This window comes from Carassius carassius, chromosome 37 (genome assembly GCF_963082965.1).
Source record: "Carassius carassius chromosome 37, fCarCar2.1, whole genome shotgun sequence".
Taxonomy (NCBI): Eukaryota; Metazoa; Chordata; class Actinopteri; order Cypriniformes; family Cyprinidae; genus Carassius; species Carassius carassius.
This window is the reverse complement of record NC_081791.1, coordinates 10933991-10953359: the sequence shown is the minus strand read 5'-3', so window position 1 is coordinate 10953359 and position 19369 is coordinate 10933991. Positions and strand designations below refer to the sequence as shown.

General features: G+C 40.9%; 1 protein-coding gene and 1 long non-coding RNA gene across 10 annotated transcripts in view; one reads left to right on the top strand and one right to left on the bottom strand.

The window, feature by feature from the left end:
• Positions 1-5374: 5374 nt before the first annotated feature.
• Positions 5375-17049, bottom strand: LOC132118008 (uncharacterized). The gene is made up of 3 exons (XR_009425872.1): positions 16823-17049; positions 7025-7152; positions 5375-6108 (listed from the first exon to the last, which is right to left on the bottom strand). It is a non-coding gene; the product is annotated as an uncharacterized LOC132118008 (long non-coding RNA).
• Positions 12481-19369, top strand: part of LOC132118000 (tensin-2-like) — a 49404-nt gene continuing 42515 nt past the window's right edge. For 5 of the 9 annotated variants that reach the window (XM_059527467.1, XM_059527459.1, XM_059527458.1 and 2 more), the window contains exon 1: positions 12481-12817. In XM_059527467.1, the coding sequence (XP_059383450.1) occupies positions 12704-12817 (114 nt within the window). In that variant the 5' untranslated portion in view covers positions 12481-12703. The remainder of the gene's footprint in view (positions 12818-19369) is intronic. The other 4 variants (XM_059527468.1, XM_059527457.1, XM_059527460.1 and 1 more) reach the window with 2 other exon arrangements.

The following is a 19369-nucleotide window of genomic DNA, read 5'->3' as shown; positions in this document are numbered from 1 at the left end:
TTAGCCTAGCATTCATTTATTTAAACACTGGAAGCTCTAGAGGGAGTATTATTGGAATTGCTCCGTTTATTGCAATTTGTATTTTTGTTATAGTGACCAGAAATGCAAAGTTTTAGTCTGATTGCTCTTGTCCTATGAAAAACCAAACAATTGAAGTAACATAAAATACGATTTACTTCTGTTGCATTTGAGACTGTGTTATTGTTGTGTGGTGAAAAGCCTGACTAGTTTTGCTTTATTTGGCATTGGTGTGTGGTGCAACATTTCTTAGAACTTGGCAAGATTTCCAAGTCTCCCTTGTTTATGGAAAAGTGACTAAATTATGGTCCTAGAGATCTCGCTTCCACCCTGGTTTGGGCACAATTGGTTTCATTCTCAGTCAGTCATGCTCAAGAGTGTGAAGGTCTAAAAATAAAGAACCAGCCCAAGCCCTGGAAGATTGCAGGACAGTATGTGAAAACTGACCACTTGTTTTGGGGGACACTGTGAAATATGCTGTGGTAAACTTAGAATTTTTCTTTTAAACTCTGAGGGTATTGAGGTCATGGCTTTGTATAAACAATAGGTGGCCTTTTCCGTCTCTCACACACCCTTTGTAGGTGGGATGTGTTGTGAGATCATCCACATTTAGTGGATCAGTTCAAGCATTACAGCACATGCTGAGGGTTAAATGATGGCTTTAAAAGTTTAAAAAGAATTTCAAGCACCCTGCGGTTTTACTTCCTCTAAAGAGTTTTAAGGATACGATTGAGGACCACTGTCCCACAGAGTTTAGCCACAATTCAAAATAACACACTTGAACCAGCTAATCAAGGTCTTCCAAAATCCTAGAAACTTCATAGCAAGTGTATTGGTGTTAGTTAGAGTTAAAGGATTAGTTAACTTCCAAAATAAAAATGTCCTGCTAATTTCCTCACCCCCATGTCATCCAAGAAGTTCAAGTCTTTCTTTCTTCAGCCAAAAATAAATTCTGTTTTTTTTGTGGAAAACATTCCAAGATTTTCTCCTTATATTGGACTTCAATGGGACACAATGGGTTGAAGATCTTTCAATGCAGCTTAAAAGGGTTCTACATGATCCTAGCCGATGAATAAGTGTCTCGAAATGATCAGTCTTTTCCTAAAAATAAATAGAGAATTCTATACTTTTTAACTACAAATGCTCATCTTTCACTAGCTTGACTTCACGCCTTGTGTAATCACATAAGAAAGGTGACGCGTGATGTAGGTGGAAACACCGACCCAGTTTTTATAAAGTGAACTTGCAAAGAAAGTCAAAGGCCCTATATAATGGTAAAACAATGATGTCAGATGATTTTGAAGTTGGAGGAGAACATAAGATGGAGTTTTTCGCCTTGCCCAACCTTTTTGAACTGAAGTACGCAGATGAAGAGCTGATTGATTATGAAATTGATGATTAATGACATGATTACGAAATGTGTAAAGATGCGGATCGCAGAGCTAATGCATGAAGATCATTTGTGGTAAAAAAAAATTGTAAATAGTGCTGTCAAACAATTAATTGTTAATCGCATCCAAAATAAAAGTTTTTGTTTACATTTAAATAGTATATATGTGTACTCTGTATATATATATAAATACCATAGACTGTATAAAAACATGGATGTAGTGTCCGTGACATCACCCGTAGACTCCTGAAGAGTTTTTGAAGCTCAAAGTGTGCAGAGCGGGCCGTTGCCACCTGTCACTCAAGTGACCACGCCCTTAATTATGCAGAACTTTAAGGCTTGATTTAATTTAAAAGGATGAGTTATAAAAAACTCACCCCCTCGCAGTTGTCATGAAGGGCAAAATTAGCTATACAGAGCAAAATAATTTTTTGCACCAGGCTGTAAACATGTTTTTTTTTTCTGCTGTAAAGTTGGGCATTTTAACATGGGGAGTCTATGGGACTGACTCCCTTTTGCAGCCAGCCTCAAGCATCCAGTCGATGAATTACAGTTTTAGTCACTTCCTTGTTGGATAAATACACACACATGCATGTATATATTGATTAATTGATTAAACTTTATTGTCCTCAAGGGCAATTCTTTGTGTAGACAGCAGTATACACATACACATACATATAACAACACAACACATTAACTTTAAAATTACAATAACTCATTTAAAAACCTAATTGCAGCAGGTATAAATGAATTTCTATATCTATTTGATTTACACAAGGGGAGTTTAAATCTCCGTCCTGAAGGAAGTAATTGAAGATCAACACACAGTGGATGAGTGACATCGGAAAGGACTAACTGGCCCTTCCTAGTCGTCCTATGCTCATAAATTTGTGTGATAGTCCTTAATTCGATCCCCACTATCTTACTGCACATTATAACTATGCTTGACAACTTCCTCCTATTCTTAACATTAAGATTACCATACCAACAAACAATAGAAAAACTTAAAACCACTTCAATAAAACAAGTATAAAACATTTTCATGAAAGAAACATCCATTTTAAAGGATAGAAGTTTCCTTAGAAAATACATACGCTGAAGAGCTTTTCCTCTAATAATATCAGTGTTTGCCTCAAATTGTAATTTATCATCAAGTACAGTCCCTAAATATTTGTACTGGGTAACCACTTCTACCTGATGTCCCTTTATGACAGAGGGCAACACAGGTACAGATATATTTAAGAAAAATATGTTATGTTTATAAAATATATTTATATATGATATAATTTATATGAATTCTTATCAGGGATCAGAAGCCTGCCCCGTGGTTTCTTCCCCTTGGAGAGAGTGCTAGGTGCTTCCTCTATCTTTCTCTGAGTGGGTGGATGGGATGAGCGTCAACAATTGGAGCTAGTGGAGGTTGTGACTCGCACTGTGCCCAAGCTCAACATCGACTCGCCAGCCAAGAAACAGGACGCTCTTATCAAAAGCAAACTGGATGAGCACTTCCTTAAAGCCAGATCACAACCTTTATCTTGGCCTTCCATTTTCCCCTGATTTCCATGCCGAGGCGTCAAGATCGTGGTAGAAACCATACCTCAGCCTGACTCAGACTGGTTCCCTTAGTAGACTTTCTGATATTCCTACATTATTTGGCCCCGAGCAGGCTCTGGTATTGGAACAAGAAGTAGAAACTCTCTTGAGGAGGCCATAGAATGTCTTCCTCCTCTTGAGAGAGAAGAGTTCTACAGCCGTTACTTCATCGTTCTGAAGAAGGATGGGGGGTTGCGTCCGATTATAGATCTGTGTCTGCTGAACTGCACTATAAAATGATCTCGGTTCAAGATGCTTATTATCAAACAGATAGTGTTTCAAATCAGGTCTGAGGACCCATACTTCCATGTATCCATCCTTACTCAACACAGGAAGTTCTTGAGGTTTGCCTTTGGGGGCGAAGCATACAAGTATGGGATTTTCCATTCAGCCTGTCACTCTCACCCCGCACTTTCACAAAGTGTGTGGATGCTGCCTTGGCTTCGTTGCAACTCCAGGGCATCTGCATACTGAATTACATCAACAATTAGTTGATTTTAGTTCATTCAGAGCAGATGTCGTCTTCGCCCATATGAAAAAGCTGGGGTTATGGTTGAATGTCAAGAAAAGTGTGCTTTCTCCTCTACAAATAACCACTTATCTGTGCACGGTCTGGGATTCATCAACGATGCAGGCATAGTTGTCTCCTGCTCAAATCGAAGTGATTCTCACAGCCGTGAGGGGAGTGAGAAAAGGTCAATCACAGTTTGAGAGACTGTTGGGTCTGATGGCAGGCGCATCCAATGTGATACCTTATGGCCTGCTGTACTGCATATCAGTTTTGTTTGCTTTGGTCCACCTAAGAAAGGGGCTCCAGCAACCAAGCAAACCCTGAGTCGGTGGGTGGTTGACACCATCACACTGGCCTATGAGTCATTTGGCTGGTGTCACCTATAGGGGTCAGAGTGCACTCTGCCTTATCAGTGGGCATAGCCCTTCAGGATGTTTGTGCTGTGGCAGGCTGGTCTTCTCCACACACATTCGTCCGGTTCTACACTCTGGACCTGACATCACCCCAGGGTCCCAAGTTCTCTCATCTTTATGTGTTCGCCAGAAACACACCATACAGGGACTTGTTTGTATGGTGCGGTGGGTATTCTCATTCCCAAAGCGTTCGATGCAGCTCAAGTTCCTGAAGGGAAATGTCTTGAGGTTACATATGTAGCCATGGTTCCCCAAAGGGAATGAGATTCTGCATTTCCCTGCCATACTCTCTGCATCCCTGCCGTCACTCACTTCCACAGAAGCTAACATGTGGGCTTGCCAGATGTGCCTTTATGCTTCCTGGTTGCTCACATCACCCAACTCATGACGTCTCGCTTCACTGTTGAACTGCTTTCACACATGCTTCAGAAAATGGTATCACCAGGGTTTTCCCAAAGCGTTCGACACAGCATCTCGTTCTCAAAGGGAATCATGGTTATATACTTTTGAGCTGGCAAGACTATTTCAAATGGTAAATCCAGAAGTGTCTCATCCTTCTCCTGAAGAGGTTAATGTCCTATAGCACTTATCTTCAGCTTCCCCCAATGCATACACATTGGAAATTTCAATTATATCCCGAAGACCTTGATTAGCAGGTTCAGTTGTATTTAATTAGGGTTGGAGAAACTCCAGGAGTTATAATAAACATCTTTTTAGTCCAAGTCTTTTGGCCAGATGCAGGTGCACCACAAAGTTCAATGACCACAAATGTCTTAGGAATTGATATAAACTATAAGAAAGTAAAATCAGCTCAACAACGCCGTTTGCACTGTGCTCTTCCGTTACTTTATATTTTTTTATTTTGGTGCATTTTATTTTCTGTTAAATTACTTAGTATAGGAAATTATGATCCTACAAGAACAGTCTTCTTTTTAAGTCTTATTCATCACTGATGGGAAAAGACACAAACATTTTAGCTCAAAGTCTTCCTTTGTGTGCGCTGAGGAAGGCTTTGAGGCTAAATGTTTGTGTCTTTTCCTATAGGTGATGAATGTTAAATAATCCTGCTCCAAGAGGGCAAGAGTTTTGCTCCAACACACCTGTTTTTCTAGAAATCTTGAAGACATTGATTAGTTCGATTAGGTACTGTATGTTTGATGTGTCTCTGAGGATTGGAACTAAACTCTGCAGAACACTGGCCCTCCATGAGTAGGATTGAACGTTCTTGCACAATAACAGTGATTCTCAACAACGTTCCTGGAGCCCCCAACCAAGCACTGCAAATGTTGCATGTCTCCTTAATCAAACACTCTTGATTTAGCTCATGAAACTCCCAGACCTGGTATGTCAGGCAAAGGAGACAAAATGTGCAGTGTTGGGGGGCTCCAGGAATGTGGATGAGACCCACCGCCGTAGAACACCTAGAGTTGCCTAAAACATCCTGGCAACTACATAGAAATGTATTGCAAACTATTTTCAACACTTCAGGTATCGTTTTGCAGAGGCAAGGACCAGTTGTGCTTTCTTGGGATATTAACCAATATTTATTACATAAATTACATGTTGTATTAACAGCAGGAATGTGGACTTTGCTGTTTGTTGTTTAAGAATTTCAGTTAATTTGTTTTCATCTGCAATTGCTTGTAGTATCTTTGCTTAAGCCAATGCAGGACCAAGTGTGCACTTAAGATTCTCATCTTCCCCTGTCTGTCTATTTATCGTTCCTCTTTTTTTTTTACCTTGCAGTCTTTGTTTTCTTTATCTATTTTAAGCAGTCTCTTCAGCTTTTCTCATACGACTCCTTTCTTCCTTCCTGCTTACCATTTTTTTATTTTTTTTGCAGCAATCCGAATAATAAAAAAAGGTTCAAAAGTCCAGACAACATCTGTTAAATCCTATGTAAATCCTTTCTTTTCCACTCAGTTCATAATGAATCTGGTCAATGTGTTGTCTCTCTGCCCTCTGTTTCCCTGCTTGAAAGCGTCCCTGCACTATTAGCAGATAGTGAGAATTATGTCTGCCTAGGTCCCTGCCAAAAATTGCTTGGCAGATGTTGGCAGCTGGCTGTTTTTTAGATGATATCATTCTGGAGCATTTTCCTGCTGTGATAACTTCAGGTGTTGAAAAATGCTTCTTACTGAGAGCTATATGCTAGGCTCATCGACTTCATGAGGTGCCAGAATCTGTGTATCAGACAAACACATTTCATTAGGATCAGTCCATAGATCATTCAGTTCTCTATTTGCACAATGTGACGTATTACTCTTAAAAATGCCTGGCTTTGCTTTTTTTAAATATATCTGTTAGTTTTCCTTGCACTTAGTTTTATGGAAAAAGTGCTTGTGTAGCTATTGTCTGAGCTTATCTTATAAAACGAGTCTGTGTGAATTTAATGGTGAAATGTGCAATTTTAGTCTGTTGCAATTGTTTGTATGAGCAGGCACATATAGCAACATTGGTAAAATTTTTCAATTAAAATCATACAGGTTTGGAACAATGAGGCAATTAATCATAGAATTAAGAAAATAATAATTCTGTAGCATTACCTCTTTCAGTCAGGTTAAAATTTCATTTGCCTCAAGTCCTAACAGATTTCTATGCTGCATGTAAACATGCTACATGACTGACGTGTTAATGTTATTTTCCAGAATTTTCAATAGATGATGTTTCCAGGCATGTTGCATGGGCACCTGTAAAGTCACAACAACATGGTTGTACCTGATATTGTTGTTCAGAGAGTTGGTTTATGTGTGCATTCAGAGAAAGAGAGAGAACAGGAAAAGAGGAGGGAGGGAAACGAAGGGGCCGAGGAGGCACGAGTGGAATTTGCCTTAAAAGGGGAACGATTTAATAGTCCCACCATGTCACCCCAACCCCCTCCTTTCCTCTCCATCTACATCTCTTATCGTCCTTCAAAAAAAGAAAGGTCCTCTGAAAAACTGAAAACACGCAGCTAAAAATTGTCTTAGAGAGGCAGAGATAGAGAGTTTGACTCTGGGAGGCCTTGTCAGGGTAAATCGGCTCCGAAGGGCTGATTCTTTTCACACAGGTTCTCAGTTAAGCCCGGCAGCTACACATCAACGCTGCCAACTCGCATACCAGCTTAGCCTGAAGCCCTGCAGAGCTGCGGCTTCCCTCACTTCCCAGCAATAGTTGTTGTGGTCTCATACGCCATTTCATTTCCTGGTGGATAGTCATGGTTTCAGCTGGCCTGGTCCATGAGAATGCTGGGAAAATATGCAAGGAAAAATTAGTAAATAGATGAGTGGAATCCAGAGATGTTTATATGAAATATGTTTTTAACTTACATATTAAAACTAGTCTAGAAAATGGCAAATGTAAATTATATAATTGAATTTTCATTTTGCACTAAATGCAAATATGTATGGCAACATGTCAATTTAAATACAGAAATACAAAGCCATTTTACATATTGCATTGTCGTTTTGCATGTTACATTTCAAAATGAATTTTGCTACCCATATGTTTCCATAGGAAAATCTGTAAGACTTGCATGTTCCTCATTGTGGCCCATGGACATTACTTTTTTATTTAACTTCATTTCAAAGCCATACATTGTTCTGGGTAACTAAATAAGATAAGGTTGACTAAACATGATAAACCTAAGTAGGACATTTTAGCATGGGACATAAACTAAGACTAAAATTAAAATAGCTGACAAAATTAACACTGTGTGTATGATAGGGTGTTTCTAAGTGATCGCCTGGGTGTCCTGGGTGGATGATAGGGTGTTGCTAAGTGATCGCCTGGGTGTCCTGTGTGGATGATAGGGTGTTGCTAAGTGATCGCCTGGGTGTCCTGGGTGGATGATAGGGTGTTGCTAAGTGATCGCCTGGGTGGATGATAGGGTTTTTCAAAGTGATCGCCTGGGTGTCCTGGGTGGATGAAAGGGTGTTGCTAAGTGATCGCCTGGGTGTCCTGTGTGGATGATAGGGTGTTGCTAAGTGATCGCCTGGGTGTCCTGGGTGGATGATAGGGTGTTGCTAAGTGATTGCCTGGGTGTCCTGGGTGGATGATAGGGTGTTGCTAAGTGATCGCCTGGGTGTCCTGGGTGGATGATAGGGTGTTGCTAAGTGATCGCCTGGGTGTCCTGTGTGGATGATAGGGTGTTGCTAAGTGATCGCCTGGGTGTCCTGGGTGGATGATAGGGTGTTGCTAAGTGATCGCCTGGGTGGATGATAGGGTGTTGCTAAGTGATCGCCTGGGTGTCCTGGGTGGATGATAGGGTGTTGCTAAGTGATTGCCTGGGTGTCCTGGGTGGATGATAGGGTGTTGCTAAGTGATCGCCTGGGTGTCCTGGGTGGATGATAGGGTGTTGCTAAGTGATCGCCTGGGTGGATGATAGGGTGTTGCTAAGTGATCGCCTGGGTGTCCTGGGTGGATGATAGGGTGTTGCTAAGTAATCGCCTGGGTGGATGATAGGGTGTTGCTAAGTGATCGCCTGGGTGTCCTGTGTGGATGATAGGGTGTTGCTAAGTGATCGCCTGGGTGTCCTGGGTGGATGATAGGGTGTTGCTAAGTGATCGCCTGGGTGGATGATAGGGTGTTGCTAAGTGATCGCCTGGGTGTCCTGTGTGGATGATAGGGTGTTGCTAAGTGATCGCCTGGGTGGATGATAGGGTGTTGCTAAGTGATCACCTGGGTGTCCTGTGTGGATGATAGGGTGTTGCTAAGTGATCGCCTAGGTGTCCTGGGTGGATGATAGGGTGTTGCTAAGTGATCGCCTGGGTGGATGATAGGGTGTTGCTAAGTGATCGCCTGGGTGTCCTGTGTGGATGATAGGGTGTTGCTAAGTGATCGCCTGGGTGGATGATAGGGTGTTGCTAAGTGATTGCCTGGGTGTCCTGTGTGGATGATAGGGTGTTGCTAAGTGATCGCCTCGGTGTCATGTGTGGATGATAGGGTGTTGCTGTGTGCTAAGTGATCGCCTGGGTGTCCTGGGTGGATGATAGGGTGTTGCTAAGTGATCGCCTGGCTGTCATGTGTGGATGATAGGGTGTTGCTAAGTGATCACCTGGGTGTCCTGGGTGGATGATAGGGTGTTGCTGTGTGCTAAGTGATCGCCTGGGTGTCCTGGGTGGATGATAGGGTGTTGCTGTGTGCTAAGTGATCGCCTGGGTGTCCTGGGTGGATGATAGGGTGTTGCTAAGTGATCGCCTGGCTGTCATGTGTGGATGATAGGGTGTTGCTAAGTCATCTTCTGGGTGTCATGTGTGGATGATAGGGTGTTGCTGTGTGCTAAGTGATTGCCTGGGTGTCCTGGGTGGATGATAGGGTGTTGCTAAGTGATCACGGTGTCCTGTGTGGATGATAGGGTGTTGCTAAGTGATCGCCTGGGTGTCATGTGTGGATGATAGAGTGTTTCTAAGTGATCACCTGGGTGTCCTGGGTGGATGATAAGGTGTTGCTAAGTGATCGCCTTTGTGGCCTGGGTGGATGATAGCGTGTTGCTATGTGATCACCTGGGTGTCCTGGGTGGATGATAGGGTGTTGCTAAGTGATCACCTGGGTTTCCTGGGTGGATGATAGGGTGTTGCTGTGTGCTAAGTGATTGCCTGGGTGTCCTGGGTGGATGATACGGTGTTGCTAAGTGATCGCCTGGCTGTCATGTGTGGATGATAGGGTGTTGCTAAGTGATCACCTGGGTGTCCTGGGTGGATGATAGGGTGTTGCTGTGTGCTAAGTGATCGCCTGGCTGTCCTGGGTGGATGATAGGGTGTTGCTGTGTGCTAAGTGATCGCCTGGGTGTCCTGGGTGGATGATATGTTGTTGCTAAGTGATCGCCTGGCTGTCATGTGTGGATGATAGGGTGTTGCTAAGTCATCTTCTGGGTGTCATGTGTGGATGATAGGGTGTTGCTGTGTGCTAAGTGATCGCCTGGGTGTCCTGGGTGGATGATAGGGTGTTGCTAAGTGATCGCCTGGCTGTCATGTGTGGATGATAGGGTGTTGCTAAGTGATCACCTGGGTGTCCTGGGTGGATGATAGGGTGTTGCTGTGTGCTAAGTGATCGCCTGGGTGTCCTGGGTGGATGATAGGGTGTTGCTAAGTGATCACGGTGTCCTGTGTGGATGATAGGGTGTGGCTAAGTGATCGCCTGGGTGGATGATAGGGTGTTGCTAAGTGATCGCCTGGGTGTCCTAGGTGGATGATAGGGTGTTGCTAAGTGATCGCCTGGGTGTCCTGGGTGGATGATAGGGTGTTGCTAAGTGATCACCTGGGTGTCCTGGGTGGATGATAGGGTGTTGCTAAGTGATCGCCTGGGTGTCCTGGGTGGATGATAGGGTGTTGCTAAGTGATCGCCTGGGTGGATGATAGGGTGTTGCTAAGTGATCGCCTGGGTGTCCTGGGTGGATGATAGGGTGTTGCTAAGTGATCGCCTGGGTGGATGATAGGGTGTTGCTAAGTGATCGCCTGGGTGTCCTGTGTGGATGATAGGGTGTTGCTACAGTAAGTGATCGCCTGGGTGTCCTGTGTGGATGATAGGGTGTTGCTAAGTGATCGCCTGGGTGTCCTGGGTGGATGATAGGTTGTTGCTAAGTGATCGCCTGGGTGGATGATAGGGTGTTGCTAAGTGATCGCCTGGGTGTCCTGTGTGGCTGATAGGGTGTTGTTAAGTGATCGCCTGGGTGTCATGTGTGGATGATAGGGTGTTTCTAAGTGATCACCTGGGTGTCCTGGGTGGATGATAGGGTGTTGCTAAGTGATCGCCTTTGTGGCCTGGGTGGATGATAGGGTGTTGCTAAGTGATCACCTGGGTGTCCTGTGTGGATGATAGGGTGTTGCTAAGTGATCACCTGGGTGTCCTGGGTGGATGATAGGGTGTTGCTGTGTGCTAAGTGATCGCCTAGGTGTCCTGGGTGGATGATAGGGTGTTGCTAAGTGATCGCCTGGCTGTCATTTGTGGATGATAGGGTGTTGCTAAATGATCACCTGGGTGTCCTGGGTGGATGATAGGGTGTTGCTGTGTGCTAAGTGATCGCCTGGGTGTCCTGGGTGGATGATAGGGTGTTGCTGTGTGCTAAGTGATCGCCTGGGTGTCCTGGGTGGATGATAGGGTGTTGCTAAGTGATCGCCTGGCTGTCATGTGTGGATGATAGGGTGTTGCTAAGTCATCTTCTGGGTGTCATGTGTGGATGATAGGGTGTTGCTGTGTGCTAAGTGATTGCCTGGGTGTCCTGGGTGGATGATAGGGTGATGCTTAGTGATCACGGTGTCCTGTGTGGATGATAGGGTGTTGCTAAGTGATCGCCTGGGTGTCATGTGTGGATGATAGAGTGTTTCTAAGTGATCACCTGGGTGTCCTGGGTGGATGATAGGGTGTTGCTAAGTGATCGCCTTTGTGGCCTGGGTGGATGATAGGGTGTTGCTATGTGATCACCTGGGTGTCCTGGGTGGATGATAGGGTGTCGCTAAGTGATCACCTGGGTGTCCTGGGTGGATGATAGGGTGTTGCTGTGTGCTAAGTGATCGCCTGGGTGTCCTGGGTGGATGATAGGGCGTTGCTAAGTGATCGCCTGGCTGTCATGTGTGGATGATAGGGTGTTGCTAAGTGATCACCTGGGTGTCCTGGGTGGATGATAAGGTGTTGCTGTGTGCTAAGTGATGGCCTGGCTGTCCTGGGTGGATGATAGGGTGTTGCTGTGTGCTAAGTGATTGCCTGGGTGTCCTGGGTGGATGATAGGGTGTTGCTAAGTGATCGCCTGGCTGTCATGTGTGGATGATAGGGTGTTGCTAAGTCATCTTCTGGGTGTCATGTGTGGATGATAGGGTGTTGCTGTGTGCTAAGTGATCGCCTGGGTGTCCTGGGTGGATGATAGGGTGTTGCTAAGTGATCGCCTGGCTGTCATGTGTGGATGATAGGGTGTTGCTAAGTGATCACCTGGGTGTCCTGGGTGGATGATAGGGTGTTGCTGTGTGCTAAGTGATCGCCTGGGTGTCCTGGGTGGATGATAGGGTGTTGCTGTGTGCTAAGTGATCGCCTGGGTGTCCTGGGTGGATGATAGGGTGTTGCTAAGTGATCGCCTGGCTGTCATGTGTGGATGATAGGGTGTTGCTAAGTGATCGCCTGGGTGTCCTGTGTGGATGATAGGGTGTTGCTAAGTGATCACTTGGGTGTCCTTTGTGGATGATAAATCTGTAATTTTATGCTATCTATATATGGCTTCAATGTACATCTATAGGACTTTTTTTCCCCATTTTATCGTCCACCTGATGAAAATAATAAATCTTGTTCTTTCGGAAAGTACTAGCACACTTTTTTTTCAGAGCCTGCATGATTCGAGGCATCTTTTAATGTTCTCCTAACACTAAAAATAAGCAATTAAGGAAAAAATGCATAGCATAATCTCAAGAAGGTAAAAAAAAAAGAAAAAAAGAAGAAGTCAGCTTATGTCTGTTTACAATCTGAAAGACAGAAAACTTGAGCACAATGGTGTGTGTGTTTCTGGGAAAAGTAGGGGGTGGGGGCTGAATATCCTCTTGGCTTGTGAGTTGTGTACATTTGGCTGACCGTACGCATGCTCTTTTAAGAGTACTATTAGACTTTTGATTTAATGGGAATATTCTCACCTATTTGTGCTTAGAAGAGGGAGATGAGATGTGAATTGGCGAACATGTGTGTGTGTTTGAATGGGAGCCAGGAAAAGGGGAAGAGCCTCAAGTGAGCGGACAAAAACAGCTGCTCTTCTGTGCTTGGGAAACCTCATCCAGAGAGAGCGACAGTGGAGAGACGGACCAGCAGGGTCCAGATCTCTATATGGGTTGTGCCCTGAGTGCGGATAGCTGTGAGGACGAGCCAGATCCGGTACCCGTGAGAGGGTCTTTAAGGAGGGAGAGAGCAAAGTCCAGGGGAAACATGAGGCTGACCAAGGTGGGTACTTTCAAAATTCACTTACAGGTGAATATTTCAGAGAACATGTTTATTTGTGTGCCTTAATGCAGGAAGATGAAGACTCTGTTTGTGGTGAAACCCACGCGAGGAGCTGGGGTCAGTAAGAAGTTATGAAAGTTGTTGTTATGATTGAAGTTACTCTCTTGTAGTGCAGGACAGCATCAGATAGGATGCATTTGCAATTAGCCTACGTACAATATATGTTGTGGATTTACATGCTTGTTATATGGAGGGTCTTATGCTTGGTTTGTTTTTCATGTTTGTCATGTTATTAAAAATAGATTTGTACACATTTTGAAACTTGCTAAGGTATTTTGGGGGGTTACTATGGTATTTTTCATGGTAGCTAAGGTATTCTTAATGAGTAATAAGGTGTTCTGGGTGGTCGTTTATGTATTCTGTGTGGTTGCTATTCTATTTCGAATTGTTGCTCTTTGAAAGCCAGTGTAAGTTCCCTAATATTTATTTCTAATTTTAGATAAATATTTTTAGCAAATTTTGTGATATGTCTGTTGGGCCAGTTCTCTGAAGACTGTTGAGTCTTCAGCTGACCGAAGGTTTTATTAATCTTGAAAATCAAGATTAACACTTTATTTTAAGAACCAATTCTCACTATTAACTAGCATGCATATTATAACGTAATATTAGCATATTGGCTGTTTATTAGTATTTAAAAAGCACATATTAATGACTTATTCTGCATGACCATCCCTTTATCTTACCCCATACCTAAACTTAAAATCTACCTTATTAATAAGCAGCAAATTGGGAGTTTATTGAGACAAAAGTAATTGTAATTAGTGAGAACGAGACCTTACAATAAAGTCTGGTCACTTGGAAAATAAATATCACACCTTTCCTCAAAAAGCAGCATGATTTGAACACAAACAGTGTGTGGGATGAGTTACACGCTAAAGTTGAATGCTAAGGATTAGGGGTTTGTTCAGATCTTTATGTGAGGATGAGCATGTGTGTTCTGGAGTAACAAAGTCTCCCTGATTGTTGACACTGACAAAGAAGGCCTGGAAAACTTGAGGAGGGCTTGATTGTGTGTTTACATGCCTGAGAGTGAAAGTCTGTAATGGTCTGGTCCCCAAGGCTCGTTCACGTGTAATGCAGCGTGGGAACTTTGAGCCCTATGTATGATGTCACAAAGTTGTAGCTGATCCTGTGAAGCAGGCCTGGGAATCATTATACATCTCTCACAGCAGTTATTCAGCCATGCCACTTTAATATTTTGCCACAAGTCCGTCATTTGTGGCCAAACACACACACATTTTAGTCTTGTCACTATGGGACTGTAAAAGAGTCCATCCACTGTCCTGTTGATATTTTAATAGCAAACTTGCATAAGTCCGTTGTTTATTTTAAATGCTTCCTCCTACTATTGTAACCATAATGTTTGTTTTTACAGACATTTTTCATTTTAATACCAGGCTGGTTTCTTTTCTTTTGCTGTGGTTGCAGAGTTTAATGGTAATACTCCTAAATCAGTATATGATCATGTCACGTCGAGGAGGATTTTGGTCTGCTGATGAGACTATAATGAAACACTGTGTTATGCAAGCATATAACTCTTTTATGATGCTATCTAACTAAGCAATCTGACATTTAGCTTGATGCTTTCTAAGCCCCAGTGGAGCAACCAAATTTTTGTTGTCTTAGTCAAGGGCTTCATAGATCAACCCCTCGCAGGATCTGAACCTACGACCCTTCTCATCCTTAACCACTAAGCTGCACTGATGCATTACTTACTCGTCACACCAAATCAATCATTGTGTTCTTTCATTACATATTGCATTATGAATTGGTCTTGGCTATTTATTTATTTATTTTTTGTTTTGTTTTTTTGTAATTTAACAAAGAGAGGCTTTAGCCTCTCAGAATCTTGTCCTCACTGAGCTGCTATTGTCTTAGTGTGACGAATACCTAGGCTTCATTCCAGTCTTGTAAGAATCTGTGAGGTCTCCAGGCTGTCTTACATTCTGTGTCATTCTTCTTTGTCTCTGAGGAAGAGCTATACTTCTGGATGGTCACTTTGACCTGCAACAGAACTCGGGTTTGGTGAATATGAACTTTGGTATATCTAGGTCTTAGCCCTAAAGCCAGTATCTGTTCCAGTGATTATTTTATTTTATTTTATTTTATTTTATTTTATTTTATTTTATTTTATTTTATTTTATTTTATTTTTGGTTTTGTTTGTTTTTTGTCTTGCTTAGTTTGTTTTGTTTTGTTATCCTTAATTTTGTTGTAATTATTTTGTTTCTAAGTTTCTTATTTTATCTATTGTTTTTTCTTATTTTCTTGTTTGTTTTATTTGTTGTTGTGTTTTATTTATAGATATTTACATTTTGTTTTTGTTTCATTTTATTTTATCCTATTTTGTTTAGTTTCGTTTGAGTTGTTTTGTCTTTTTGTTTTGTTTTCAAAAAGGTTTTTTGTTTGTTTTTTAAAAGTTGTGACAACCTCCTTTCAGCATTTTTTTCCAAATGTTCAATTTATTTTTTATTTATTTATTTTTTTAGTAATGATAGAATTTCTATTAAGAGATTTATTTTTAGTCCATCACTAGTTCTAATCAATATTCAGCAAACTGATGTGCATTATGATGCATCTGAATTTCCATTCTTCTCTGCAGTCTAAAAACACATCTGTTCACAAACTATGCTCTTTGTTTATCTTTGCTCTTTGTGACTTATGGTATATTCCTAGAATATCCATGGAATGGCAGAAACTTTAACAAGTGCTAGTTTATTGCAGCCATAATCCACAGGCATCCACTATAAACAACACACAGGAAAACGCCTGGTCAGTGTATAAATAGGCAGTTTTTTTCTTAGGAACACACACTCATGCATGCTGCTAAAGCACATACTGGGACATAAACATGTTTTTATTTTCTCCACCGATCCCAACATGCACATAAATATTAAAACATCAACACAAATATACAAAAACCTTTACATTTCTGAGCAATCTGAATTACAATTTAGGCAATTGAAACCACCCAGAACACCCTAGTAACTGCATAATAAGTTTTTCTCATATTGGATACATTGGAATTCTGGAAGCACTGATCACATTCCCTCATTCTCATATGAAATCAAGCTCTGTAAAGCTTGGATGCATTCACATATCTACAGCGTGGTGTAACTATCTGCATATTCTCAAGAGGACATGGTCAGACACCAGGGTGTTACTCTGACAGCATGAGGATGTGTGTGTAGTGAGGGAACATGAGAAAAATCGAGTGTGCAATGAGGAATGTGAACTGGAAACACTTGAAAGGAAAAAGAAAGCCATCCCTGTCCTTTCCGTGCCACTTTATCAAAGCCCCAGTTTGCTGGGGTCATAAAAACAAATTTTCCCTGAATTCTCTTTGCGCTCTATTTCCTTTCCTCACCGCCCTGAATTCTGCCTGCTGCAGAGTTTGTGCAGCACTGAAAATATTTTGGGAGCGAGTTGGGAAATGGGCAGAGAATGAGAAGAGGGACATGATTCAGCATTTCATAAAACATATAAAAATCTGTTTAAATATTGTGTGTTTCTTCTGCCTTACAGTCATTTTTGTATTAAAATTTCAGCTTTTTTCATGCTAAATTTTTTTTATTGTTTTAAAATGCCTTTATGCATACATTTTTTTTATATTTGTCTCAAACACAGACTTCTTAACACACACATATATATATATATATATATATATATATATATATATATATATATATATATATATATCTATATATATATATATATATATATATATATATATATATATATATATATATATATATATTTAAATATTTATATTGTAAAAATGGTAATATAAAATATTGAAATCCATTCTAAAATATAACATTTTAAATAATGAGAACTGATACTTATCTAAAAAAAATGTTTTACATTTTTAAATTTTTTATAAATTTGTTATTATTTATTTCCTCTGTTCTATTTCCATCATAACAATTTTGACAATTAGGACCTACCTCTCTTTTTCTCGTCTCTAGCACACACCTTTCTTTGAATCCCTCTACCCCCCGACACTCAGTTCATGTCCTCCTCACCATCCTGCCTCAGTCTCTCTCTCTTTCTCTATCTCCGTCATCTACTTCTCTCCCTCGCTCCCTCCACAGCTGTATTTAATCAACGCTTGGCTCTTTTGTACCCAATCATTCCTGCGCTCACCCCTCCCTCCATTTCCTCTTTTTGCATGTTCTCATCTCTCTCTCTCTCTCTCTCTCTCTCTCTTTCTCTCTCTCAGCATCGTCCTCTTTTTCAAATAATGTTTGTGTTGTCCCTCAAACTTTCATCCAAAACTGTTGGTCAACATTACATCAGCCAACAACAAATATGTGTTTCCAAAGCACATTCATTTGAATAGGGCCTAAGATGTAAAAGTGTGTGTGCTGACTTGGCCACAGGTGTTTGTAAATATCCGGGAGTGATTTAGGTGCTGCAGTTATACTGCAGAAACATGGCTCCATTGACACACAGTTCCTCCTCCACAGCTGGGGGTGCTGTGTGTGAGTAATGATCCTGCTCCATTTCACCCCACACTGCTATGATCATTTCTCCATGGCCAGCTCTCTTCCAGAACCACCTTTTTTCACTCCTTTCTCACTTTTTGTCCACAAAAGTTTGGGGAGTCTAGGATTTTTGAAAAGTATTTTATGATTACTAAGGCTTCATTTATTTGATTTTAAAAATACAGTACGTAATTGAAATAATATTACAATTTAAATATAAATATTTTCTATAGGAACACATTTTAAAATCTAATTTATTCCTGTTATGCAAAGCTGAATTTTAAGCTTCGTTACTCTAGTTTTCAGTGTCACATGATCCTTCAGAAATCATTCTAATGTAAATCATATAAAATGGCTTTACTTTTGGCATTAAAACTGATTATTAAAGCAGAGTGAAATGACCTCAGAAATCATTTGTATTGTCGTATAATTTGTTTTAAATATTTTAAATGTATTAATCTCTTGTTGACATTTTTGTTATAACACCATATAACATCAGTAAAGTTAGTTGCTTCTTAACTAAGGAGAAAACATTGCCAATGTGAAGAGCTAGAGAATGAATATCAGAAAAGTCAAGGTAAATATCCCCTAAAAAAACTAAATTTCCCCTGCTGCGTCATTTTCACTTAAGCTCTATAAAAGTAAATATAAGGAGTTTCTTAAATGCATTTTTATAAAATCAGTTGATTTAAGTTAAAGATTTCAGCTTTTTTGTAAGGAAACGACAGATACAATGCCTTGAGTTTAATTAGTTGTGATTTTTACAATTTATTTATTACTACTTTTCAAATGCCTTATATGTGCATAGAATTTAATGTTTTACACTTGTTACAAACTTTTTCAAATATTTTTTTTAAATTGTTAAATCATTCAAACCATGTGAAAATACGTCTGATTTAAGTAATAACACTCTCCTCCACAAGCCACATGATTTGAGGCATCTCTCGTTTTCATAGCACCAACATATGGGATGAGTTACTTGCCAAAATGTAATGTGCTGTGGGTTTGTTTAAATCCCAAACCTTAAATATGAAAACAGGGAGAGATGGAAAAGAGAGCGCATGCACATGGGAAATGCAGATAAAATGCAGTTCTATTTTTAATTATTAAACATGAGTTCCAGACAAAGAACTCTCTCTCCTCTGGTTCTGTAAACAGAATTAATTTGTATGCACATGGCTTGGTGAGTGGGACGGGACGTGTTTCTCTAATGTTCACAGTCTGCCTGCTGGAGGGCCCCTCTCTCCCCAACCATGTGCCTTCCACATCCTGTCTGCACATGGCCTGTGTGTCCTACACACGTCTCTCTTTACCCTTTCTCAACAAGCCTCCCTCTCTCACTCTCCTTAATTGGATTGTATCATTTCCCCTCCCCACCTGATACTCAAGCTTTTTCTGTCCTGTTCTCTTTCTTCTTCTCGCTTGGCTGTGCATTATATGGTCAGAAATGATCCAGTCGGTGTTAAAAATAAAATAAATAAATTGCATATTGAATTACATTATTTTTTTAATTTAAGATTGCATGCATTAAGTGTGTGTGTGTGTGTGTGTGTGTGTGTGTGTGTGTGTGTGTGTGTGTGTGTGTATATATATATATATATATATATAAATATAAATATTCTGCATTTTATTTCCTGTTTCCAGTTCAGACATTTCACAAACATTCATTACGTAGTTCAAATAATCATTCAATAATACATTTCTGTTTGCTGATTTATATTCGTCTGGATGGTTAAGATATCAGGCTTAATGTTTTCTGTGTTTTTACTGAACTTGTTTCATGAATGCATTAATCAGTGGCACACATCTCATGGTGTTTGTTCGGGACTTCATTGCTTGAAGCCACATTTAGTTGGCTGTGCAATTCCACAGAGCACATTTCTGTTTATTCTGCTCGTGGACAGATGGACTGCATTCATCACTTAGATTTGTGGCCATTTGTTATAATCATGTTGTAGTGTTTGAAAATGTTTCTTAATTGGCGAAAACAAAACCCAATGAGGAACA